This window comes from Azolla caroliniana, unplaced genomic scaffold (assembly GCF_043228905.1).
Source record: "Azolla caroliniana isolate FFs.n. ecotype wild unplaced genomic scaffold, voAzoCaro1.0.p SCAF_16, whole genome shotgun sequence".
NCBI classification, from domain to species: Eukaryota; Viridiplantae; Streptophyta; class Polypodiopsida; order Salviniales; family Salviniaceae; genus Azolla; species Azolla caroliniana.
In genome coordinates, this window is record NW_028230451.1 from 1,721,127 (window position 1) to 1,747,456 (window position 26,330).

At 39.2% G+C, this 26,330-nt stretch overlaps 2 protein-coding genes and 1 pseudogene across 4 annotated transcripts; 2 read left to right on the plus strand and 1 right to left on the minus strand.

Annotated features, from left to right (window-relative positions):
- Positions 1–42: 42 nt before the first annotated feature.
- On the minus strand, positions 43–20,421 carry LOC147853494 (uncharacterized). Of its 2 annotated transcripts, none has more exons than XM_087332458.1 (12): positions 20,021–20,421; positions 18,586–18,711; positions 17,953–18,061; positions 17,530–17,631; positions 2,775–2,908; positions 2,543–2,676; positions 2,303–2,454; positions 2,168–2,209; positions 1,482–1,537; positions 1,214–1,408; positions 1,010–1,121; positions 43–258 (listed from the first exon to the last, which is right to left on the minus strand). In XM_087332458.1, the coding sequence occupies exons 1-12, from the start codon at positions 20,353–20,355 to the stop codon at positions 145–147; spliced, it is 1,611 nt and encodes a 536-aa protein (XP_087188584.1). In that variant the 5' UTR covers positions 20,356–20,421; the 3' UTR covers positions 43–144. The 2 variants fall into 2 exon arrangements, with proteins under 2 accessions (XP_087188584.1, XP_087188586.1); XM_087332460.1 differs by lacking the exon at positions 20,021–20,421 and adding an exon at positions 18,373–18,419 and having other exon boundaries at positions 18,586–18,712.
- LOC147853495 (uncharacterized) lies at positions 11,654–12,165 on the plus strand. The gene has a single exon (XM_087332052.1). It carries the CDS (start codon positions 11,656–11,658, stop codon positions 12,163–12,165), a length of 510 nt encoding a protein of 169 aa, XP_087188178.1. The 5' UTR covers positions 11,654–11,655.
- LOC147853496 (secreted RxLR effector protein 161 pseudogene) lies at positions 15,072–16,096 on the plus strand (annotated as a pseudogene). The gene is made up of 2 exons (XR_015531227.1): positions 15,072–15,876; positions 15,987–16,096. The product of XR_015531227.1 is annotated as a secreted RxLR effector protein 161 pseudogene (transcript).
- Positions 20,422–26,330: the final 5,909 nt, after the last annotated feature.

Consider the following 26,330-nt stretch of genomic DNA (forward strand, 5'->3'; position numbering starts at 1 on the left):
AGCACCAAAAATATACCATTGGAAAATCCACTCACGCCAAGATTACAAAATATAATAGCAATCTTTACCCATTGCCAGATGTAAAATATATAACAAGCTCCTAAACATCCTAGAGGAAGATTGCCCCATATCAAAATTTCACAATTAAACAGTTTCAATTTCAAGACCATATGCTTGGAAGTAATCGCGAAATTCTACCCACTCAATATCTCCATCTCCATTTGCATCGAGTTTACTGAACATATCATCCAATAGCTCCTGCAGACGAATATCAATTTCAAGCTTTCAGGTTACAAAGAAATGCTAACGAATTCTTCCTTATACAAGATGGAAGAATGAATGTATTTGAAATCATCCTTGGAAAATAATTTCATTTCATCCAGATAGTGAAATCAAAATTCTAAAACAGATTTTTGGACATTCATGGGAAAAAAATGTATAACATCTTGGTTCACTTGTCCAGGGCAATATGTTCTAGAGTGCGACCAAAGTTGCCACTTGAATTCAGGTTTGAGGGAATCCATCAGAATGAAGCCAGACTCTCCCGCAGCAGATCCATAGTCCATCGTTTTGGAAAGCAGGTAGTCCGCGCGCGCACACACACACACACACACACATATATATATATATGGAATTATGAAGTTTCATTTCTTGAGAGGATTAGAGCTTTACTTTACAAACCTCATTGCTAGTAGCAGCTTGCATTAGACATTAAATTACCAGGATATTCAGCCATATTAAGCTAATATATCATATGCTTCCATGAGGCGTTAAATTAATCAAGATTATTAGCCATAATAAGCTAATATATTATGCGCTCATTTATTATTATTTGACATTAAGCGTTTATTCCAACTATAACATGCGTCTGCCTATGATTTTCTCAATCTACTTTCTGGTGTGATTAGGAGCATCAGATTTAACTAAGCATACACAGGTAATTATGAAACCTTTTGAATTTTTAATCTATGAGCATATTTCAATTATTTTTTCAACTAAATATATCAACCTCAGGCACATTGCGATGACCACATTTTATCTCCATTAGGTCTTCCATCATCATCATTAATTCTGAACGACTAAGCTTTGCATCAGCATCAAGGTTGTATCTATCCCAGATCCTGCATTTATGAATTAACATACTTGTTACTAGTTGGGTTCAAATGCTCTGTTTATTGTTTGGTCATAAATTCAAGGATCTAATGGGAAGGACCTTCTTAAGTCTCCTATCTGAAGCCTAGACTTCTCCAAATGGCAGAGAAGATCCTTGCTACATGAAGCCCATGATGCAGACAAATAATCTGAAGATTGCATATGAATGAGACGTGATACAGTACGGTTGAAAGCAAATTCTTCATCTTTTTCTTCATAAAGGGAGTTCTCTCCCTTCAAAATTTCCTTCTCGATACTGAAAACAAATAAAGCAAAATTTCATGGCAATCATGGTAAGTATTGCTTACTGATAATTTATCTAAGCATACCTTGTCATATATAAATCCCTTGGATCCACGCTTGCACTAACTACTAGCTTTACCCTCTGTTAATAAAATTTATATCTTGAGTATAACCTGATCATCATCTATTCTAAATTCCACAAGAATGTAAATTGAATGACATTAATTATGTTAGCTCTGCGAACTGCTATAACTCATCAGAGAACTCACATGAGTAATCTCCCAAATTGAGAATAAAGTAGAATTATTACAGATAGCACACATGATATATATATATATATTATGATGATATTAGTTGCCGTTAATATTAATCAGATAGATGGTCAATATTATGATCTCAATACTCCCAAATATCAAGAATTGTAATGGGTATACGCAGTTTGTTCATTAAATTGATTTTGGCTGCCAGGGAGTTTACTGTATACAAACACTCATATTACCTGTGCATTGAAGGCATAATTTAAATCCACCTTTTCTGTAAATTTCCTATTCAATCTGTAATTACCCCTTAAAATTGTACCCTTATGTATGTTAAAGTTGTATACTAGGGATCTAGAAATAAACTTATATTTCACATGACAGAGTATACATTTCATGTGTTTCAATTTACGCTTAAATTATAAATTTCTACGGATAAATAGCAGTAGCATCTAATCTTGTGCACTCTAGTTGTGCGAGTTCATAAGAAAGAAACATCAGAAAAGTTTTTATACCTGTTCGTAAAGGACATCAACAAGAGTAATAAATCTCCTTACCTAAAATGAATAAAGAAGAAGAATCACACCGCATATAAATATCTAAAATGGGAGCCATATTTTATGGGATTCATCTAAAATGATCATCAATACCATCTCATTGTGAGAAGAAGTCAATTGAGGTATATTTGCTATAAAGAGGGTATGGAAAGATGCAGCAATGGCAACATAATCTGATGCTCCTTTTGGCAAGCCACAAAGGTCCACAAAATCAAAATAGGCAACACCTCCAGCAGCCTTTGGAACTGAGAAGCATCAAACCATAAATACTCATGAAATGGAAGAATGCAAAAGGAGCGTATTCAATCACCAACTAAAATTTGGATCCATAACCTTGGATCGCTCGTGAACCTTGTCTCAATACAACAGGCTCTATAGGTCGATCATCTGCTAATCGCATAAACATGTTTTCAAGATCAGAGGCAGTCTCTGCGTTCAAAGGTTTGTACCAAACAGTACATAGTGCACTGTAGAAAAGTATACGATGAGCTACTTTTTCTAGAGCATGAGTAAGTTTAATAGAGACACATCTGTTCCAGAAAAATAATCAGCACAAATAACTAACCTTTTAGTATCTGGGGGTGAACTTATCAGTCGGTAGTCTATACATGTAGGGTTGAAGGCATGAATCTCACAACTGCGTTTTATAATTTCAATACAAGGCAAAAATAGATCCCTTTGAAGACCATTCTTGTAGAGCTGCCAAAACAAAATATAACTAGATGCATCACAGAAGATACCAACAAAAAAGTGCAATTAGCACAACGGCAAATGCAGAGAAGGAAATCTATTAATTAAATATACAACAGGAAAATGAAATACAAAATAATGATTATATTGTAAAGACAATACTCATTTCAAAAACACCTACTTGGTCTTATACATATACCTGTGATATTATCTTTTCTTAGCTCTTATTGGATAGTCCAAATTAAGGTAAGACCAGGAAACACATGTAAGGATATAATCAAATAATTCCCATCTCAAGTTATTCAGAATCACTCTACATCTAGGATTATTTTAAATAGATCAAAATGTTACCAGTGACATGGGGTACAGTATGATAACATCACATGTTTATAGCGAGGATTCCTCAATCTTTCTTAAGAGCTCGGCATCTGAATATGTGTAGACAAGGCTTCATATCACACAACAGGGCCATTCCTATCTCCATTTTTTTAAATACATCAACATCTAACTACAAATCATAGTTAAGATTTGGATGAAAATTGCATGAATAAATGTCAACATAAATACTTGCCTCAAGGTTTCTAGTTATTCCATCTTGGCTGTTATAGTCTATATGAGGATAAATGAATTAGTGTTGTCTACAACCCACTAATCTCCATCTACACAATTATATCAGCTGCTTATCAATCTCAAGATTTGGATGAAAATTGCATGAAACAATATCAACAAAATACTTGCATCATAGGCAAAAGCATGAAGCTATTTCATCTTGGCCATTTGTCAGCAATGGATTCATTTCCAGTATATGCTAGGAAAACAATTCAAGAGATTATCAAGTATAATGTTTTGGAAAATGTCATTGACTATTCATAATGATGGGAAAGTGGAATCCATTTCACCAAATCCACTGAGATGTAACAACAATTTCCCAGGATTCCTATAGAAACATTTAAGCTCCAATCTTACATATTAGAAACGGAAAGAAAAGAGGTTGATGTCTGGTGCATTAAATATGAAATCCTAGGATTTGATGGATTATTATCTAAGTCAATCATCAATATATGCAAAGAAAAATATGCGCAAATAACCAGTGCTATCTTTAACAGAAATCCTTCATATTTGTCCGTAATACACTTGTGCTTTGAGTGCTTGCGGCATTTTATGTTGCATTAGAAAGGTTCTTATCGTACCTTTTATGATTGTTCTTTGTGGATGAGCTTGTGGGGCTGTACTCTTGTCCTTCAACAACTTTTCCCTGTGCCTTGAGTTCTAGCAAGAAAAGTCCCAAGCACCGTCGGTCTTCATGTTCCATTACCTTGCGTCGGTAATGTTATCTCATTCTTATTTCATAAAAGACAGTATCATGACAAACATGGTGTTTTTCTGATTCCACTCCTTGATGATGCAATTGGCAAATTCTTTCTTCTAGGGGTATTCGTGCATATATGCCTACCTCAATCTCTACCTGATGTGACGAAGTTTGATCTGCCATACACACTACACAGCGCATAGGATAGATATATGTCCACATAAGATGGCCTGATGATGAATCCATCCTCCAATGTGTGTAAAAATTGAGTTTTATAATGACCCATCTTCGTACCAAATGATAATTTGCGGTTAGTCCATGTTATCTTCTTTGCCAAGTTAAGAATATCAGTTCGGATCACTCTATTCTTTTCCACTTCAGTCATTTTTAGATGGGGATAGTCCAAGCTATATTGGAATGGAGTGCATTTATGTTTATGCCATATGACTTGAACCAATGTTGTATACAAACACTACCTAATCGGTACGAAGGTCATAATAAAGACGGATTGTCTTCCAATGCTCGGGATGATATCAAGGGAGAGTTGAATGGGAAAGATAGTGCGACAGCAAACTTAGCCATGCTAAGACTTAGTCGTCTACCGATACAGTTGCGTGGGAAAGATAGTGGCAGATAGGAGAGAGTTGAATGCTAATGAAGCTAAGGAGCTCTTTTAACGACTAGGAGTGAAGCTCTTCCTTATGACTGCTTACAACTCAGAAATAAAAGAGAAAATAGAGCATGGGCATGGGCTCACAATCAAGGCTATGGTCAAAGCCTGTGATGGAAGAGTTGGAGATTGGCCCTGATTATTGCCTTATGCCTTATGGGCAGATGGAACTATAGAAAATGCAGGGATCTAGACCAACTCTCACACAACAAGATCACTTGGAAGAGTTAAGGAAATATCAGTAGATTAGGAAAAAACGAGCATTGATTACAAAGATGTAGAATGGTTTATATAACCAATTTCTACAGGTAGGTAGAAACCCAACAGTCACTTTATTAGGTTCACACTATTATAACTATATTCACACCTAACAACTACTTAACTAGGTTCATACTATTCTAAGTATGTTCACACCCAACAATTACTTAACTAGGTTCACACTATTATAACAATGTTCACACCAAAGCTTTCATAGGATACACATTAAGTGTAACAAACCCCCCTGAAGTGAATGGTGTGGACTTGAATGTGGTCACTATCTAGGTGTTGGAGAATGCCCAATTCCTTGTGAAAATATTCAAACTTTTCTCTTGATAGAGCTTTGGTGAAAATGTCTACAACATTTTCATGAGTTGGTACGTAGACCAAGTTTATCTCTTTAGCATGGAACTGCTCCATAGGAGAGGCTGAAATCCATAGTGCCTTTGATGTAACAGAAAACTCGCTTGGCTGCTTGCCAATGCTTTGTTCCAAGGCTGTGCATAAACATGCTTAATTGCGAAACAGCATATTGAATGTCAGGTCGCGTGTTGCACAAAAATATCAAACATCCTACAGCTTGCTGGTATAAGAGTACATCAGTTGGTTCTCCTTTGTCTTGGTATGAGAATTTGAATCCTGCTTCTACAAGAGTGGAGATTGGCTTGCAGTCTTCAAACCTGAATCGTTGTACGAGCTTCTTGATGTAGTTTCCTTGACTGAGAAAAATGCCCCCGTCAACAGTAATAAATTGAATGCTGAGGTAGTAATGGAGATGACCAAGATCTGTAAGTTCAAATGTCTTAATAAGATCAGCTTTGAAATCTACAATTTCTTGCTCATCAGGTCCTGTGATTAGCAAATCATCAACGTAAATCACAACAATTAGTAATTTTTCTCCATCCCTTCGAACATAGAGAATGCTTTCAGTTGGGCGGTTTACAAAACTGAGTTGAAGAAGATGAGCATGAATCTTTGCATTCCATGCTCGAGGTGTTTGCTTCAAGCCGTACAAAGCTTTATGTAACCTGCAAACTTTAGTTTCTACACCTTTAATGATAAAACCTGGAGGTTGAGCTACATAAACCTCTTCTTCTAAATCTCCATTTAAGAAGGCGGTTTTAATGTCTAATTGGTGAACCTTCCATCCCTTACCTGCTGCTGCAGCAACTGTAGCTTTGATTGTAGTCATCTTTGAAATGGGGGCGAAGATTTCTTTATAGTCTATCCTCTCTTTTTGGGAACAACCTTTTGCCACAAGTCTTGCTTTAAAACAATTAATGCTTCCATCCGCATTACGCTTGACTTTGTAAATCCACTTGGTGGCAATTGCTTTTCTACCTTTAGGTAGATCACATAACTCCCAAGTGGTGTTCTTGTAGATGGACCCAAGTTCTGATTTCATGGCTTCAACCCAATGGTCATGTGTTAATGGTCAAGAGTATGGTAACAAAGTATCAAATGCATCTGGTTGATCAACAACTGGCTCTTCGGAGCAATCCACAAGTGGTTGAGTTGCATTTTCAGCAAATATCACATCTCGGCTGATGATGATCTTACCTGTAGTGGGCTGAAACAACCGATAACCTTTGTTTTCTTTGTTATAGCCAACAAAGATGCATTTTGTTGCTTTGTCTTGAAGCTTATGGCGTTACTTGAAGCTTATAAAGGTTGTTGGACAAACTACTTGTTATGACAATGATATCGCCCTTTGTACGATCATGCATTGTGCATTTGTCATAGAGAAAATGGACAAGGTTTTTCTTTATGCCAGGAACATAGAGGACATTGTTCAAGGTGACTACGTCTCCATTGACAGCTGTAATATGAACTTGACCAATGCCTTTTATGATGTAAGAAGCATTATTTGCACAAGTAACAGTGCCCGCCTTATGGCAAGCATCTTCAAGTGTAACAAAGAAATTTTTACAAGAAGTTATGTGTTTAGAAGCACCGCTATCAAAATAACAAGCATCCATAGAGTCACTTACCGATAAACATACGTCATCCTTTGAGGGATCATACATTGTATGTATCGAGAATGCCCACTCATGTTGAGCAATGTCTGCTTCTACCTTCATACCAGTAGAGGTGGTAACATTAAGACCAGATTGTTTTTTCTTCTCTTCACTAGCTTTCCTTTTTCGACATTCGCTAATATCATGGCCTGGTTTACGACAATAATTGCACCTTATCTTCTTCTTCTCATCATGGAAAGTCGAGGCATCATTGCCTTTAGAAGGAAGGTTATTTTGTTTTCGTCCTTGTTGGCCTTTGAACTTGGAAGGGGTAACAAAAGCTTGATCACCACTATTAAGAACATCTCAATTTGCTAAGATCCTTGATTTTAGTTCCTTGAAGTCCTTGATTTTTGTTAAGAATGCGTCCATGGATTCAGCTTCTTGCATCCTTGTTTCTTCAAGTTGTCGCTTAAGTATAGCGACTCTTGCTTCATTCGTTTGAGCATACAGGTTCTTTAACACATCCCATGCACTTTTTGAGGTTGTGCAAGATCGGATATGTCGAACAATGTGACGTTTGACCGATAATGCGATGAGAGCATGGGCTTGAGCGTCCTTAACATCCCACTTAAGTTGTGAAGAAGTGGATTGTTGAGTGGAGCTTGAAGCATTGTTTGCGTCCGTTCTTGAAGGGGAGGGAGAGTTTGGAGAAGAACTTGAAGTTGGACGTTCATCGGATTCGACGACAATGTCCCATAGTTGCTTTGCTACCAGTACATGTCTCATCATGTACGCCCACATAGGATAGTTAGTACCATCCAACTTGTCTTCAGCATTAAGCATACTGAAAATATTAGTTTGCTCAGCCATTGCAGAAGCAAGAAATATGGATGAGATATTGCAGTACTTGGTGGTTATATTCACCAAAATGTAATAAAGCAATATAATATTGAAGAAATAGATGAGAGAGATAAGAGTTACTCTGATGTGCTGAAAACTTATTTTGTTGTGGTAAAAACTGGTTGCTGTAGTTAGGGTTTAAGACTACTACAAAATTTGTTTTGACTGTACCTCCAAAACCAAAAATCTGATTTGACCGTACAGGTAGTCAGAAGAATCGGCTCGTAATCTACTTTTTGAAAATGTGAAAATAGGGAAAGATCGCCTTTGTTGCAACTTTCTGTTGTTTGAACTTTCGTTGTTGTAGATGGAGAGGTTTGATGTCTTCTTAGGTGGGAAAGAGATCAACAAAAAGATCTGTGTATGCCTATTTGGAAGGATAGGATAGAGAAAGCAACCTAAACTTGCTCTGATACCATATGTAGAAAATGCAAGGATCTAGACTAACTCTCACACAGCAAGATCACTTAAAGACTTAAGACTTAAGGAAATATCAATAGATTAGGAAATGATGATCGTTGATTACAAAGATGTAGAATGGTTTATATAACCAGTTTCTACAGGTAGATAGAAACCCAACAGTCACCAAGTTCACACTATCATAACTATATTCCCACCTAACAGCTACTTAACTAGGTTCATACTATTCTAAGTATGTTCACACCTAACAGTTACTTAACTAGGTTCACAGTATTATAACAATGTTCACACCAAGGTTTTCATAGGATCCACATTAAGTGTAACAGGAACCACCCACAATTCAATGCCAAGGTTCATGCCAACCGAGCTCATGTAGGAGCAAAAGCTGGTGATACACTTCCAAGAGACGATCACCTCATGGGAAGCGATGTTATCGTAGGAGAATGAAATAAGCCGAGAAGAGCTTCTGACAACAAGGATAAGACAACTAGAGAGAAGACCAGAAGACTTCCAGTTGGCACTGGGAGGTTTGAAGCTACATGGGTCAAAAACAAGTGTAGATTCAACAAGACACACCGACCGTGCCATCCCTTTGGTTACCAACCCACCCCCCGACCACATCCCCCCACCTTCTAGTAACCACCACGCCCGCACAAACCCATGTAAAGTAAAGTAAAAACTCCACACATACAAGAGAAGGGTAAAAGCATAATAGAGACCCCAAACCTGGCCCCGAAACACAAAACCCTTAGAAAACCTGCCCATTCCCACTCATTTTGAAACTATTTGCCAAGGCTCTATCTTAAATACGGTTCTTAGGGAACTACTAGGAAACGCCATAGAGCCCAGGAAATGCTTCACAAATACGAAACCAACCTCAAAGAAAACTTTATCTCTAACTCCCTTCGCATTAACCCTCCTAGAATAACAAACAACAACGAAAACCCACAAAACACCCTTAACCAAAAACTCAACGATCTCACATCCGAGTATCATAGAAACTGCAGTTTAACCGTAATAGAAGCACAAAAATCCCTAGCAATGAGTTTCACGGAAACCATTAAGAATTTCCCTAGCATAATAGAAAAGAAAATCCAAGGCATTGTAACATTGCTCTTGGATATCCCTCTTCACAACCTCACCACACCAATGGGAAGAAAAACTCCAACATTGGAAAAACGAAACTCTTACTAAGTTTAACAGCAACCTAGAAAAAGACACTTTAGAATTTAGCATACAAATCTCACTAGAGGCTAAAACTAAAGCAGCCAACAAATCGGCCTAAGACACCATCATATCCAAGTCTATGACTGTGGACAAGAAAAAAACAGTAAACACATTAATAGGTAACGGTTTAAAAAAAATCAAGAACCAAGTAGATAACTATCTCCAACACTTTTTAGACAAAATCAATAAAGAGAACCCAAACTTTCGTCCAAAAAACGGGGCACCGCACCTGCCAAAAAATAGGGGTGCCCCAAAGACACACAACCATACAAAAACACCACATATCCCCCACTATCCCAACCTCCTTCTCAAAAGCCTAGTCCTTGATCCCAAACTGTGGGCAAAACTATGCACATCCCATACCCCATACGCACCCAACATTCGTCCCTATGAGTGCACCACCCTTCACCTTCTTATCTCCACTTATGACTCAATCGAGCCACCCCCAACTGCACACCCCCACACCTTCAAACCCACCATACGATCTCTCCCAGGACTGCAGTCCCACGGCCTGCACCCTATCTCCGACCCTCAACCTATCCCCACACCACCAACACTCACAGTACAAGACCAAAACTAAACCCCTACCAAAACCACACAAAACACCTAGATATATAGACTTAGGAAACTACATTGGCTCCCACTTCTCCAACCATCACTCTACCTCAACATTCTACTAGGTAGGCAAACCCTCCTAACTAGAAAATAGAATCACAAATTACTCACTACACAACCTTAGCTCCTTGCACCTCCCTCCCTCCCAAATCAAACTCTTAAATTTGGGACTAGATTTCATCCCCCCACCCAAAACCATTAAAAAACAACACCTAATAAATGTCATCACATCCCTATATAAAACCTACCATCTTAGATTCTTTTTTAGAAATTCTACAAACCTTATCTCCCCATTTAGAATCCCAAACCCTAGTTGGAATCCCCCACCCCCACCATACATTACCCAAACCATCACATCTATTGCCTCCGCATTCCCTCCCCCATCTACTACACAACCTCACTCCGATAAAAAGTTTAGAATCACACTGCAAAACCTAAAAAACAATCACGACATAATCATAACACCCACTGACAAAAATCTAGGCACATGCATTCTCTCCAAAGAGTAATATCTTGAGGAATGCTTTAGGCAACTTAATGACAAAAACACATATACCCCAGTGGAAGAAGTCCCCCTTAAAACTCTCCAGCGCCGGCTCGAACACCTGTCTCAAAGCATCTCCTCACCTCTCTAAAGAGGAAATTAGGTTTCTCCTTTTGAAACCTAAACATGGCTTCCACGTATGCCGTTTCTATATCATCCTGAAAATCCACAAACCCAAAGTAGGACGCCCCATTTGTGCTTACAACGACTACGTTTTTTAACAAGCCTCCAAATGGTTACAACATCTATTACAGACCCATCCTACTATCCAAAAAACAACACCTTAAAGACTCACAAACACTCATTGAAGACCTAGCACACCACACCTTCACCAAATCTTTCACACTCTTTACTTTTGACATAGTATCATTATATCCTAGTATACCCACGGAAGGTCTAATAGTCTTTAAAAAAACATAGTATTAGACCTTCCGTGGTAGGTATACTAGGATATAATGATACTATGTCAAAAGTAAAGAGTGTGAAAGATTTGGGGAAAGTGTGGTGTGCTAGGTTTTTCACGAGTGTTAGCGAGTCTTTAAGGTATTGTTTTTGGATAGTAGGATGGGGTGTAGTCCGTCTGTGCCATCTGTGGTGGCGTTTTTCTGCTGTTGAAAAAACAAATTTCTGCGTGTTTTCTTTCTCTACGCAGTTTCAGTTGTGTTTTTTTTCTGCTTCCAAGTCGATTCAATCCTAGAAAAAGCCTCCTTGAGTCTTCCAAGACATTCCTATAACCCTCAGAAATCATATTTGCTTCCCTTTTCTCTTCACTTGTTCATCTTTCAAGTCAAAGAGGTACGTTATTCCCTTCAGCAGTCCATTTTTTACATCAAAACGTGTTTATCCACGGCCATGGCTGAGAACAACGATGTATTTCGAATGCTTGCTGTTGAGGATAAACTAGATGGAACAAATTACCCTCTTTGGGCTTATATGATGCACCATGTATTGGTAGCAAAGGGGTTGTGGAATGTGGTTCAAGGGGCTGAAAAACGTCTTGTTGTTGAGAACACTAATGCTGATGGTACTGATTCTGTTGAGGATGTTGATCATCCTGCTCATGCCCATGCTACAGTTTCTATTGTACCAACTGCAGAGCAACTTTGTTGGGATGGCAGAGATGCTCAGGCACATGCTTTGATAGCTTTGTCTGTGAAACGTGCCATTATTCCCCATATTCGCTCTTGTAAGACAGCAAAGGATGCTTGGGATACTCTTACCACTTTGTACCAAGCGAGAAATGAGGCTCGTGTTGCTTATCTCCAAAAACAATTGGAGAGCGAGCACATGAATGAAGGTGATTCTATGGACAGTTTTCTTACAAAAATCAAAGATGCAGACCATTCTAAATGGTCTTCCTGATTCATATCAGAGTTTTGCTTCTACTCTTCGTTTAATGATGAAAGGCAATCCCAATGCCTTATCATCCGAGGAGCTAGTCTATGTTTTGTTACAGGAAGATCAGTCTAGGCAAAACAGGTCTATTATGCGTGTTGCAGATCAAGCTTTCCTAGCTAGTCAGAAGGGCAAAGGTAAATGGAACTCTTCTGCTAGCAAGCAAAGATTTGCTAATAATTCACAAGTGAATGAAAAAAAACAAGAGCAGAAACAAAAACTGTTTTGCAAATATTGTAAAGGAATTGATCATATTATAAAGAACTGTCCAAAATTGGCTGCAAAAGAGGCAGGACTCGTTGTTGCAGAAGTCTCTACACCAAAAATAGAGTCTGCAAATCTTGTGCAGAATGAAGAATGGGCATTTACTACTGTTTGCAGTTTTGACCCATCTTCACTTGAACAATGCATGTCTGTTGTACAATCAGATGTTTGGTACTTCGATAGTGGGGCAACCAAACATATTACCTCGCAGCGCAATTTCTTCACTTCATTGGAGCCTGCCCCTACAGGGAATACTGTCACATGCGCCAACAACTCATCTTATCCAGTTATGGGTGTTGGTACGATCATTTTGACTACTGCTGATGGTAGTCCTTTCATCTTGTCAGATGCTTTGTTTGTGCTAGGGATCAAGAAAAATCTGTTGTCAGTTTCAGCATTAGCCAAGGTTGGCTTGGTTGTTAAATTTGTTGATGACAGGTGTACAGTTCATGATTTGTCCAATGGGGATGTTATCATTGCTTCTGGCATTTTATGTTGTGGGCTGTATAAGCTCATAGATTATGAAAGATCTATAAATGATTCAGCCTGTGCAATACAGGATTCTCAGGCTATTTCAGATGCAAAGATTTGGCATGCATGCTTGGTCATCTGAATTTTGCAAGTTTGCTTCGCCTACAAAAATCTGAAATGGTGTCCTCCTTGCCCAAACTTGAGGCACCTCGGAAGCATGTTTGTGAAGGCTGCATTTTGGGCAAAATTCACCGTTCATCCTTACCAAAAGATGGTTCAGTTCGAGCTACGCAGAAATTGCAGCTTGTTCATAGCGATGTCTGTGGTCCTATGCAGACACATTCTCTTGGGAACTATCTTTATTTTGTGACTTTCATTGATGACTTTTCTAGGCATGCATGGGTATATCCATTGAATGCAAAGTCCGAAGTGTTTCTGTGCTTCAAACAATTTCTAGCTTTGACTGAGAATTTGTCATCATGTAAAATGGGCACCCTGCGTTCTGATCGAGGGGGGGAGTATATGTCTTCTAAGTTTAATGCATTTCTGGCTGAACGTGGGATAAAACATCAGTGCATAGTGCCATATACACCTCAACAAAATGGAGTTGCTGAAAGAAAGAACAGGTCACTCATGGAAATGGCGAGGTGTATGGTCAAAAGTCAGGCCTTACCACATAGTTTCTGGCTTGAGGCTGTCATGTGTGCAGCATATGTACTTAACAAGTGTCCCACTAAAGCACTGCACTCTATCACTCCATATGAAGCTTGGCATGGCCAAAAGCCATCTGTTGCTCATCTGCGTGTTTTTGGTTGTTTGGCATATGCATTAGTGCCTAAACAACAACCCAAAAAATTGGATGATAAAGCAGTGAAATGTATTTTTGTAGGATATAGTTCTGAAAGTAAAGGCTATCGTCTGTATCATCCACAATCTAAACGCATTTTGGTTAGCCATGATGTTGTTTGTGGAGGATGCAATTCAGCCACTTCTTTCATGTATGAAGGAGACATCAGTTAGCTCCAAAGATGTGTATGACACTTTGTTGCCTCTGTTTACAAGTGGACAATTAAGTGTTGACCCACTTGAGGCACCTTCTCAGCCTTTGGAAGTTACTCATAATGATGCAGATCATTCCATTTCTGATGCAGATCAGTCTATTTCTGATGTAAACTTACATGATGCACTTATTAATGAGAGGGCTGATATAGAGGAGGCAAAGACTGTGCCTAGATGGCTGTTGCAGACTTTGCAAGACAGTAAATTGGATTTTCCTTTGCTATACCGTACTCGTTCAAGTTATCATAGTGCTTCGTTTGCATCAGATTGTTATGCAATGGCTGCCTCTAGTCTTTGCAATGAGAATGAGCCTGTTTCTTTTGATGAAGCAAAAAATTCAAAAAATTGGATGGTTGCTATGCAATCAGAATATGATGCTATTATGAAGACTGGTACATGGTCTTTATGTGACTTGCCTCTTGGCAAGAAGGCTATTGGCACTAAGTGGGTATATAAGCTAAAGCGTAAACCTGATGGAACAATTGACAGGTATAAGGCTAGGCTTGTTGCGAAAGGTTATGCCCAAGAAAAAGGCATTGATTTTGATGAGACCTTTGCTCCCACCTGCCCTATGACTACTGTTCGTAGCATCTGTGCAATTGCAGCTCATCGTGGTTGGAATGTACATCAGTTGGACATTAAAACAGCATTTCTAAATGGTGATCTTCATGAGGAAGTGTATGTATCCTAGCCCCGTGGTTTTGTGCAAAATGGGCATGAACACAAAGTGTGCAGGTTGCGAAAGGCATTATATGGCTTGAAGCAAGCACCACGTTCTTGGTATGAAAAGATACATGCCTATTTGATTGCATTTGGGTTTGAGAATAGTCCAACTGAAAGCACCTTATATGTTAAGCATGCTGATGATGTATTTCTGATCAAGGTTGTGTATGTCGATGATATGTTGCTCACTAGTCCCAATGAGAAGCATATTGCTGATTTTAAGGCTGATTTGCATGCCTCCTTTGAGATGTCAGATTTGGGGCATTTGCATCATTATTTGGGCATTCAATTCATGCAAGTTCATGGTGGAATAGCTTTGTGTCAATTGAAATACATCGACACATTATTACAGCGTTTTGGCCTTGAAGACTGTAAACCTATTGCCACTCCCATGGAAACAGGTTTACGTTTGAGCCTTCATGATGCTGGAAATGTATTTGATGCTGTTCTCTATCAGCAGGCAGTTGGATGCTTGCTTTACTTATGCATAACCCAACCTGACATTCAGTTTGCTGTCTCTCAGATGAGCAGGTTTATGCATTACCCAGGAGTTAAGCATTGGCAGGCAGTTAAGCGCATCTTTCGCTACTTGAGTGGTACCTGGTCATTTGGGTTGTTTTATCCCAAGGGGGGATCACTACCGCCAGACCTGCATGCTTTTTCTGACTCTGATTGGGCTGGTTGTTATGACACTCGTGTGTCCACAAGTGGTTTTTGCTTCATGCTTGGTAGCTCATGCATATCTTGGTTGAGCAAGAAGCAGCCTACTGTGGCCACTTCTAGTTGTGAGGCTGAGTATAGGGCAACTTTCACAGCTACAGTTGAGTGTGTGTGGCTCAGACGCCTTTTAGCTGATTTGGGTGTTGGTCAGTCTTCTGCCGCCACCATCTTCACTGACAGTCAAAGCGCAATTGCAGTTGCGAGGAACCCTGTGTTCCATGTGCGACTAAGCACATTGAGGTGCATTATCATTATGCCAGGGAAAGGTTCTCTGCTGGAGAGATCAGATTGGCTTATGTGCCCACGCAGGAGAACATTGCAAACCTCTTCACAAAGGCTCTGCCTAGGGAGAAGTTTGAAGCTTTCCACAAAGCTTTAGGACTAATCCCATTTGTGGATTCATCTCTATCCACATAGCTTGACACTTGTTTAACCATGAGTGTCAGCTCCTTGTTCACCGCATCACTCCCAAGGGGGATTTGTTGACATATTTTGGTAGTGATGTGTGTGAACACATTTAGGACAATAATGTGTGAACACACTTAGGACAGTGATGTGTGTGAACACACTTAGGACTACAGGGGCATTTTTTCCCTCTTTAGGAGGTTTTTTCCCCCTGTCTAAAAATACTCTTGTAACCCTAAAGTGGAGTAAGCTTTTTGGGATTCAAAGCAAGAACCCAACAGAAAATAGTGAAAGTGGGAGGGGTACAGTAAAATGTAGAAGAGAGGAAGGAAGCGTAGAAAGTAAAAACAGTAAAAGTAGAAGAGAGGCAGAACTTTGAAATTTTCTCTCTACCCCTCCCCCTTTCCCTTCTATTTTTCACTCTAATCCCTCCCCCCCCCTTTTTTCTTCTTTACCCTCCTATTTCTCCCCCCTCTCATTTAGCTTTCACTTTGTTATTTTTTCACTCTACCTCTCCCTTTTCTTTTCTAAATTTTCACTTTACCCCTCCCCCCTTTTCACTTCTAACTTCACTCTACCCCTGCCCTCCTTTTTTTACCTCTAAATTTGCGTCCTACCCCTCCCCCCTTCTCTTCTAAATTTCACTCTACCCCTCCCCCTTACTTTCCTCTAAATTTCACTCTACCCCTTCCTCTTCTTTTTTTAAATTTCATTCGACCCCTCCCTCTTTTACTTCTACATTTTTTACTTTCTACCCCTCCCTCTCTTCTAAATTTTACTCTGCCCTCCCGTCTTTTATTTCAACCTTTTTCTCTCTAGAATCTGTAACGCTTAAAATGCCCTCTCTCTCTTCTGCTTTTCCAAGATATTCCCTCTTATTCCTCATTTATTGTGCATGTTTGATAGTACAAGAGTCGCTTAACTACCAAAAAACCATTTCACACATGTTTCCCAATTTTGTATAAATAGGCTATACCGGCCTCTTTTGTAATAACTTTACTTTTGCTGCTAGTTGCAAACAGCTCTTTGGCTGTGTCTCTACTTTTTGCAACTATTTTGCTACTGCTGTCTAACAACCTTCTCACAACTTGATTGTATCTATTTTTTCTTACAACTATTCCGTTGCTGCTATTAACAGCTTCTCTCACAGGAAATGGAAAAAAGAAAGAAAGAAATGGTTGGCTACTCAAAGAAAATTGAGTTGAGTAGAAGAAAGAAATATGAGTGGAGGTTCTGGAGACTTCACAGCTCTACTACCATGTGAGAAAACTGTTATGAACAATTTTAAGATCCCAAAGAGGCAAGCAGCAGCTTATTAATAAGCCTAAACAAGAACTATATTTCTTCGTGAGGCTCGAAGTCTTAAAATACAAAAATGAGAGTGGGTTTCGTAAACCATGCATTTATAAAAGGAGATAAAATATTCCTAGGTACATAATGAGTTAAAGTGGTGGAAGAGTGGAGAGAAAACAATGCATTAAATGTTGTAATTAAGTAGAGATAGGTTCTAAAAGTCAACTATAATAAATATTGGAATAAAATAAATCTTGACAGAGAAAATGTGTAGAGAGAGATTACAGAAGGGAAAGATCAATTTTGGGGCTGCCACTCTCCAACAATTCTCAATGTTCATAGCTAAGCCCAGATAAAGATGACTATGCCTGAACTTATGAAAAGAGATAGGAATACCTCATCTGGTGCACGATTTGATGATGTTACGATCACTGCCCCAAGCTTATATAAGACTTCCAACACGCGCCTGAGTATCAGTGCATCAGCTATATCAATAACCTATTAAACAACAAGCAGAGCATAAAGTAAAGTTAGGTGATCAAATAATCCAAGGTCATTATGAATTTAGATGGTGTATAATAATCTGGATTCAGTTCTATTTTTCTGATACAATGTATGTGATAAATAAATAAATGCATATCATGAATTTATATCATTTAGGTTTTCTATCAGAATCTCTATGACCTGACAGCATTAACAACTTTGGAACCCAATTAATCTATATTAATAGAAAAATTGCATCAAATATTCATCTCAGGAAGGAAAACTGTGTTAGAAAAATAAATAAATATTAGATATATGGAGGAAAAACTAACATACTTGGAATTCATCAAAGCACAAAAGCCATCCTGCATTTAGAAGGTCCTCTGCCACAGTCTTGACAGCATCATCCCTTTTCATAAGCTCCTTCAGCCTTGTCTCATGTAACCTAGTCTCCCAAGCGAAAATGCCTCAACAAAGTGTGCACAAAAAAGAAAAGAAAAAATAATGTGCAGAAAGTGCAACCCATGCCAAAAGTCCTTCCTGATGCAACCTCATGATTGTTTGGTGCATATTATGTAAATAAACATTATTAGAAAATTACAATAAAAGAAAATAAAAAGAAGTGTTGATAAAGTGTGATTGGTGCCAACAATTCTTGCCGATGCAGCCTCGTGATTGCTTTATGCATATTTTATAAGTATACACTATTAGACCATTACAACAAGGTTTAACAACCGTATGCAGATTTTAACTTACCAGATATCACCATAACCAATTTTTTCTCCAATCCATAGTAACATGGACTAATGGAATATGGCCAAAAATGAAGAAACATTCAGGATTTTCCTCAAATGTCTCTAGAAACAAAAAGACAATTACTAGATTGACATGTGGACATTTGCACCATAGGAAGAACTGTAAAAAGCAGACAGATCCATTTATATTTTCAGCTTCAGCTAAAAACCTTACCTTCTATGCACATCCAACATGAATTGATGGAAATGCACCCGACGTTTTCTTTTAACCGGACTGCAATGATAGAAAATGTCAGCCACAAGTGATTTTCCAGTACCTACCCCTCCATAAATATAGACCCTACACACAATTAGTAAGAAAAACTAAGTTTAGCATTATCATTAGAAACAGAAAAACTTACTGATTTCTTACGGCAAGTTATAAACACATAACTGGTCAAAACTACAATATCAAGACAGATCACCTCAAAAATCAAATTTGTAATACTTCTCGCCATAATTAAGATTTGCAATATTGCCGTCAAAGTGAACATTGTCCGTAGCAAATTAAATTTAGAAAGAAAGGAAATAAGATATTTTCTTATGATAAGACATGAATTTTGAAGCGACGTGAATTTGGAAGGCATATGTATCTGATCATGATAATCATTGACACCTAACCATTCTACTTTCTTGCCTTCTTATGACAGGGAATGAAGAGATATCTGATACAAACCTACAGTATTAATCAAACATAATACACACACACACACACAAACATATTTCTTACAATATTGTTATTCATATGAACATGAATCTGCAACAAGAGCATTTTAGTCAAAAACGTGAAAATCCTTCATGTTCACATTTCAAATCTGATTTTCAGAACTTTGTCAGTTTAAATTGCTTCATAACCTTCAAGGTAAAATAAGTTACAGAATTTTGGAAGTGCAAATTACTCTTCCAATTCAATCCATTGTCCAAAAACATCAAAGAGATATTTACTCTAATACCTTGATGTTTTCTACAATTCAGTGATGTTTTCTGCAATTTTTAATTGCAAAGCAGTACTTTTGTACATTCAAAAACAATTCAATATTGGTGATTTTTCAAAAGAACTGAAAATTACTCTAATATTAGGGAATTTCTAAATATTTGCAAGAAAACATTACCCTAATACCTTTAAGTTTCAACAAATCAAAGCTGATTTACTGCAAGTATGAATTACTCTATTGCCTTTATATTATTCGCAATTTTGCAGGTGCAAATTACTCTTACTCCTTTTACTTTCATGCCTTCAAATTTATGGTGCGCTATGGGTTATTGTTCAAAATTTTCTGATACAACTTATTCTAATTTCTTCAAATTTTCTAAAATCCAAAGGTGATATCTCAAATTTTGCATGAACAAACAATTCTATTAGTTGCTGAGTTTTCTACAATTCAAAGGGCATTTCTCTCAAATGAAAATTAATCTAATGCCTTCTCAGCTTTGAATCCAAGGCTGAAATTTTCAAATTTTTCCAAGTGCATATTTATGGTTTTCATCTTGCACGGGAGGAATACAAGCACCATTTTACAGTGAATTGTGGTTTTTGTTAGCCTCCAGACGTTATAAATGCAGATAACACAACTTTAATTTCAGGAGAAAAACAAAAACGAGAGGATTACCCGCGAGGTACCAGTTTCTTTGCTGATTGAAATGCACTAAAAATCCTTGATAATGAGAAGATTTTCGTTGAAGAAGATGACAATGTGGGAGGAACGTAATCCTTCAATTCTCTGTGAAGACGATCTAACGGCCGTAAAGCTTCAACTTGATGTTGATCGAAACGTATGCTTCCTGAACTGACGAGATGATTGTAAGCTTCCATGGGAGCTATTCCATCGGGGATGCGGTCGAAGCAAGAGGCTCCATGCACATCTCTGCAGATGAAACTGTAGCTGGTCCGAAGCAAGGGGCGCCAGGAGACGGCAAGGACAAGCTGGGCCCCGTGTCTGTGCATCTGTTCTACGAACGAAACCGCAGACAAGATCACGAGAGAGAGAGAGAGAGAGTGTGTGTGTGTGTGTGTGTGTTCTTCCCTCAGTTTCTAAAATTCCACTAAATACCCCCGCCGTTTCGGAAACGCCGAAACTGCAGTGCCCGTTTCCGAAACGGCCCTCCGAGGTAGTCCTTTCTAGAACGTCCAGAAATACCCGTCCAGCGTCCACGCAGCTTCCGTCCAATTCCACACACACATACATGCCTATACATATATATTAGGAAAAAGTACCAGGATACCCCCTGGAAGTTCGTCTATTTACCAGAATGCCCCTGGAAGTTCCAAATTTATCAAACTACCCCTATGTCCAAAAAATTACACTTTATAAAGTAATTATACACTCAAATCTACAAGCCCTATTTACCAAAGATGGAAGAAATGGACCCGAACTAGCCCTATTTACCAAAGATTTGAGTGTATAATTACTTTATAAAATGTAATTTTTTGGACATAGGGGTAGTTTGGTAAATTTGGAACTTCCAGGGGTATTCTGGTAAATAGACAAACTTCCAGGGGTATCCTGGTACTTTTCCCTATATATTATTATATATGACCTTGACTTGAAACCCCAATCCTTTTCTTCCGATTTCGAGATCGATACAATACCCCCTCCATTCTCCCATGAGATTGATAAATCGATACAACCTCTTCCTGTGTTGCCAATGAAATCCCTTGATGTTTTGCTGCTAGTATGCTTCCTTACACCTGTGAGATCCATGAAACCACTATATATATACGTCCTCGCAAAATCCTTAAGTCCCTCCCCCCTCTGTTTCTTGAATCTTCAAAATCCTTATACTATCGGGAGATCCCTGAAACCCCTATGCCTCCATCCTCACGAAATCCATCCCTAAATGATATCACTATATATCAATAGAGCAATGGTACAAGAGATTAACAGACACTTCTAAAAATTTAGCTTGACCTTTTAGACATTAATCACCCCGTGGTTGCTCTTCAAGATACAAGTAAAGGACCTTGCATCAATGTTATATTTTATAGGTGAGCTCTTTGACCTAGAGACGAAAAACTATTAAATTGAGAGAGAAATCTCTCCTTTCTATGCCTACATAATAATCAAGACATGAGCAAGTCCTTCGGTAAGGAATTACTATGCTCTCTATTGGATGATGATACCCATATAAAAAAAGAGGGTCCTTCGTGCCATCAGACAACCAAGTGTTCTACATATGAATAGTGAGGAATTTTAAGTGGATCACTTCCATCAAGTAATTGTCACAAAGATGCCTTAATTGTCTTCCAACTCCCATGTCTTACACCCACATTCTAAATGAAATATGGGACTTATAGATATCCACAATTGTGAGTCCAAACACATGTCTCGCAATAACAAAAATCCATGAGTTGACAAGTCCAATATTGCAACTTCCCCCAAGTGCCTAGGGATTGTGAGGGAAAACATAGGTAGTACAATTAGGGATCGGCAATGGCTCGGCTCAAGCCTAAACCGTTTGGCTTAGCCGGCTTGAAAACGGCTTAGCGGTTTAGCGGCTCGGTTTAGGCTTGAACTTGCCTTAACGGTTTGAGCTCGGCTCGGCTTGGCTTGAGCCTCGCCAAACCGGCTCAAGCCGGATAAACCGTTTAAGCCGTTTATAAACTTTAGAGAGGGGGAGAGAGACAACAGACAAGGGGAAAGAGAGAGAGAGTAAGGGAGGGAGAACTACATAGACGAGGAGAGAGAGACAGAGGGAGGGAGACAACATATAAGGAGAGAGAGAGAGAGAGAGAGACTACACAAACGAGGAGAGAGAGAGGGAGGGAGGGAGACAACATATAAGGAGAGAGAGAGAGAGAGAGACTACACAAACAAGGAGAGAGAGAGAGAGGGAGGGAGACAAAATATAAGGAGAGAGAGAGAGAGAGAGGAACTACATAGAGGGGAGAGACAGAGAGACTACACAGAGGGGAGAGAGAGAGAGAGAGAGAGAGGAACTACATAGAGGGGAGAGAGAGAGAGAGACTACATAGAGGGGAGAGAGAGAGAGGGAGATGAACTACATAGAGGGGAGAGAGAGAGAGAGGGAGGGAGAGTCGAGACCATAGACGTGAGAGAGAGAGAGAGAGAGAGGATTTACATAGAGGGGAGAGAGAGGGAGAGGGAGAGAGAGTCGAGACCACAGACGTGAGAGAGAGTGGGAGGGATCATCTGAGAGAGAGAGGGAGGTAGGGAGAGAGAGAGAGAGAGAGAGAGAGAGACGGAGGTTTCTAAACCGGTTTAGCATAAACCGGTTTAGCCTAAACCGGTTTGTGAACCGGCTCGGCTCAGGTTTGAGATCCTGTAAACGGTTTAGGCTTAGCCGGTTTGGCTTGGATCAGGCCAAACCGGCTAAGCCTAAACCGAACCGTTGCCGATCCCTAAGTACAATAATGAATATATGTGAGCCATTACATGTGTAGATAAGTCCAATATTGCAACTTCCCCCGAGTGTTGGGATTGTGAGTGAAAAGACATGTATTGCAATATCAAATATATTGTAGATAAGTCCAATATTGCAATCCCGGCCCCCACAAGCACTTAGGGGTTGTTATATGCTTCCATGCAACCGTATGATGATCCCCTTCGTATCCCCGTTTCTCCACAACAAAGGTCAAAGCCATCACAAAATGGAATGCCAAACTTTTTAGTTCATGGTAACAATGATAAAAATATATAATACCATGTGTCCCATATACATTGTACAACTTTATAGTGTACATGAATCAATGACTAAGATTATGGCTCCCAAGACATGAATTTATTCCACAAATTGCTAGTCATTCAATAAATTGGGTATTTGTAACATTCACTCGCAATGAATACCCCCAAATGTGAAAAAAAGAGTCATTCCCAACCACGATTCAAGGTATATAATTTGTATACATTTTCATTCCTTTTTTCTTTGATTTGCTACTAAAGATTATATAGTTTATACATTTGCAAATAGTGGTGAGTACATCACATTGTGCTCCACACTAAATATTTTGTTTGATAGCATCCCTAGACACACAATGTTGCTTAATGAATTTGTTGCTCAATTACTTCATTGTACTCATAACCGTTGTCACGATATTCCACAACCGCGTGTAGGATCCGAGGCGGGATCGTAGGGGTTTTGAACTAGGGAGTTGAGGAGAAGGAATAAGACACGAAACGGAAGCTTATCTCAAGAGGAGAGGAGAATGAATATGACATGAAGATTGAATAAGAGATGGATGGAGGCAAAATACTCAACAAGTTATATTAAGAAAACACAAACGAATACAACCATGGCAGCATAGGCCAAAACCCAACAACTACAAGAAACCCTAACTGGATAAGTAAAGTAAAGAAGATGAATAAGGAAACCCTAACCCTAAACCGAAATGGGAAGAAGAAGAACCCTATAACTATGTGGTATACCTTTCACACTCAAAAATAGGCAACCCCTTCACAAGTGACCCCTCACTCCCTTTTATAGTAGTAAGGGGTAAGCACATTACAAGAGGGAGTCAAATCCCCTTTCATTTAATGGGGAATATCTCCCTTGATCTTAAATCGGCGGGCCTTAACTCTCTCTCTCTCCTATCACATTCACTCTCAATGCCCACTACTCATTTTACTATACAAAGTGCACATCACATTTATGCCTCTACGAACTTCAGGGTGCACCTTTTGCACCTTAGATTATTACCCTTCCCATTACATTTTGTTTACTTATTCTTATTACACAAATTTACAAGTGCATGTGCAATGTTGCACATCCCCATTTTATTTGTCCCTCCTAGTTTTCTCACCGTAGCCGGAAATCTTCACAACACCGTGGTTTAAGAAATGGTCTTGTACTCTGATCGAGTTGAGTGGAATCCTTAGACCTTACAGAAACCTGCGTAATATGATTTGGACACATCATGATCAATGTTTTATTTGCACAATTTCCAAAATGAGTGAGTACACAAATTGGTGGTCTTGGACTATATGAAGATTGCAATATCTTTTTGTTGTTCATGATTAGTATTGGGTTTAGAGGAGTTCAATGATAAATAGAGAGGACTTAGGAGTGTGTTGATGTACAATGGGGTCTCAACCACCACTAATTTAAGTACAAAGGGGAGAAAATCAGAAAATGATTCACTTACACGGAGACACAAGATGTTAGCGTGGAAAACCCCAAAGGAGTAAAATAACCACAAGAGCCCATAGACTCCGAACAATTCACAATGAGAGGCAATACGATGAAACTCACAGGCAATGACCTCGAGCTCGTCTTCTTCGCATACAAGCGGTTACAACAGAGATGCTCTACGCTTCTCTCTCCCTCACGATTACAACAGTCTGTAAAACTCTACGATCTCACACACACACATAAAAGTTTTCCCTTAGTTATCCTTATATTTATACAACTTAGGACTATTTACAAATATGGCCTAAATAAGCGCAGGTTGCAGCACAGAACCTATTTACATATGTAGCCTTTTTTGGATGCATATCCAAACTCAATTCGAACGCCAATCCGGATCCGGTCTTTCTTTTCCTTCGAATCCTACTAATCCGGCTTGACATGTTCTCCTTCCCATTCAGAGGGACGTGTTTTCCCAACAAACTCCTCCTTCACTCTAACATGGGGTGATTCGTCAATCCGACCCGATGTCGACGTGTGTCCAGATTCTCTACCGACAACATATTCGTCAACATGTCTGATCCGTTCTTCATTGTGTTGATCTTCATCAAAGCAAATTCCTTTTCTTCTAGTAGCTCCCAAAGCCAATGGTATCTCCTTTGGATGTGCTTGGTCCTCGAGTGGTAGGCGCCATTCTTTGCAAGGTGGATGGCGCTTTGGTTGTCACAGTAGAGTAGGAATTCTTCTTGCCGATTCACCAACTCTCTGATGAACTCCTTCATCCAAATTATCTCCTTGCTAACTTCGGCAACTACCATATACTCCGCTTCCGTGGTCAACTACGCCACAGCCTTCTGTAGCCTCGACTACCATGACATGACTCCCCCAGCATAAGTCATTATATACTCGGATGTCGGTCGACTGGTATCTACATCGGCCAACATGTTCGAGTATGTAAAACGTTCTAATATGGGATTACTTGAGCCAAATCGGAGGCACGTGCTCAAGATGCTTTCAGGTACCAGAGTATCCACTTGACCGTTGCCCAATGCTCTTTGCTAGGATTGCTCATGAATCAACTAACGACTTTGACTACATATCCGATGTTCGGCTTGCTACACACCATTGTGTACATGAGGATTTTGACTGTTGAGGCACAGGGTACCTTCATCATCTCAGCTTTCTCGAACTTTGTCTCCCATACAACTTAAACTTTGTCGAAAGTGTCGAACCGATCGGTTTCGCGTTGTCCATGCATAATCTCTAGAGAACTTTTGTCACGTATTTTTCTTGTGACAACCACAACAACTTCTTTGTCCGGTCTCGGACAATGTGCATTCTAGTATTTGCTTTGCCATATCCATGTCCTTCATTGTGAATGACTTGCTTAGGGCCTTCTTTAAGCTTCCAATTTTCCTCGGGTCCTGACCGACAATCATCGTGTCATCAACATATAGCAGGAGGATGAGGAATTCTCCTTTGTCATATCTCTTCACAAAATGTAGTGGTCAACATGCGTCTTGTTGAAGTCGTGTTCTAACATGAAGGATTTGAACTTCTAGTACCACTGCCAGGGCGCTTGCTTCAGTCCGTAGAGACTCTTCTTCAACCGACATACCAGGTCCACCTTTCCCTTCTCGACGAATCCTTTCGTTTGCAGCATGTATATATCCTCTTCGAGATTACCATACAAAAACGTCCTCTTGACATCCAACTGTTCGACTTTGAGGTCCATGCTAGCCGCAATGCTCAACACTATCTAGATGGATGTCATCTTGACCATCGGGGCAAATAATTCATCGAAATCTACACCCTTCTTTTGTCGAAAGCCTTTTACGA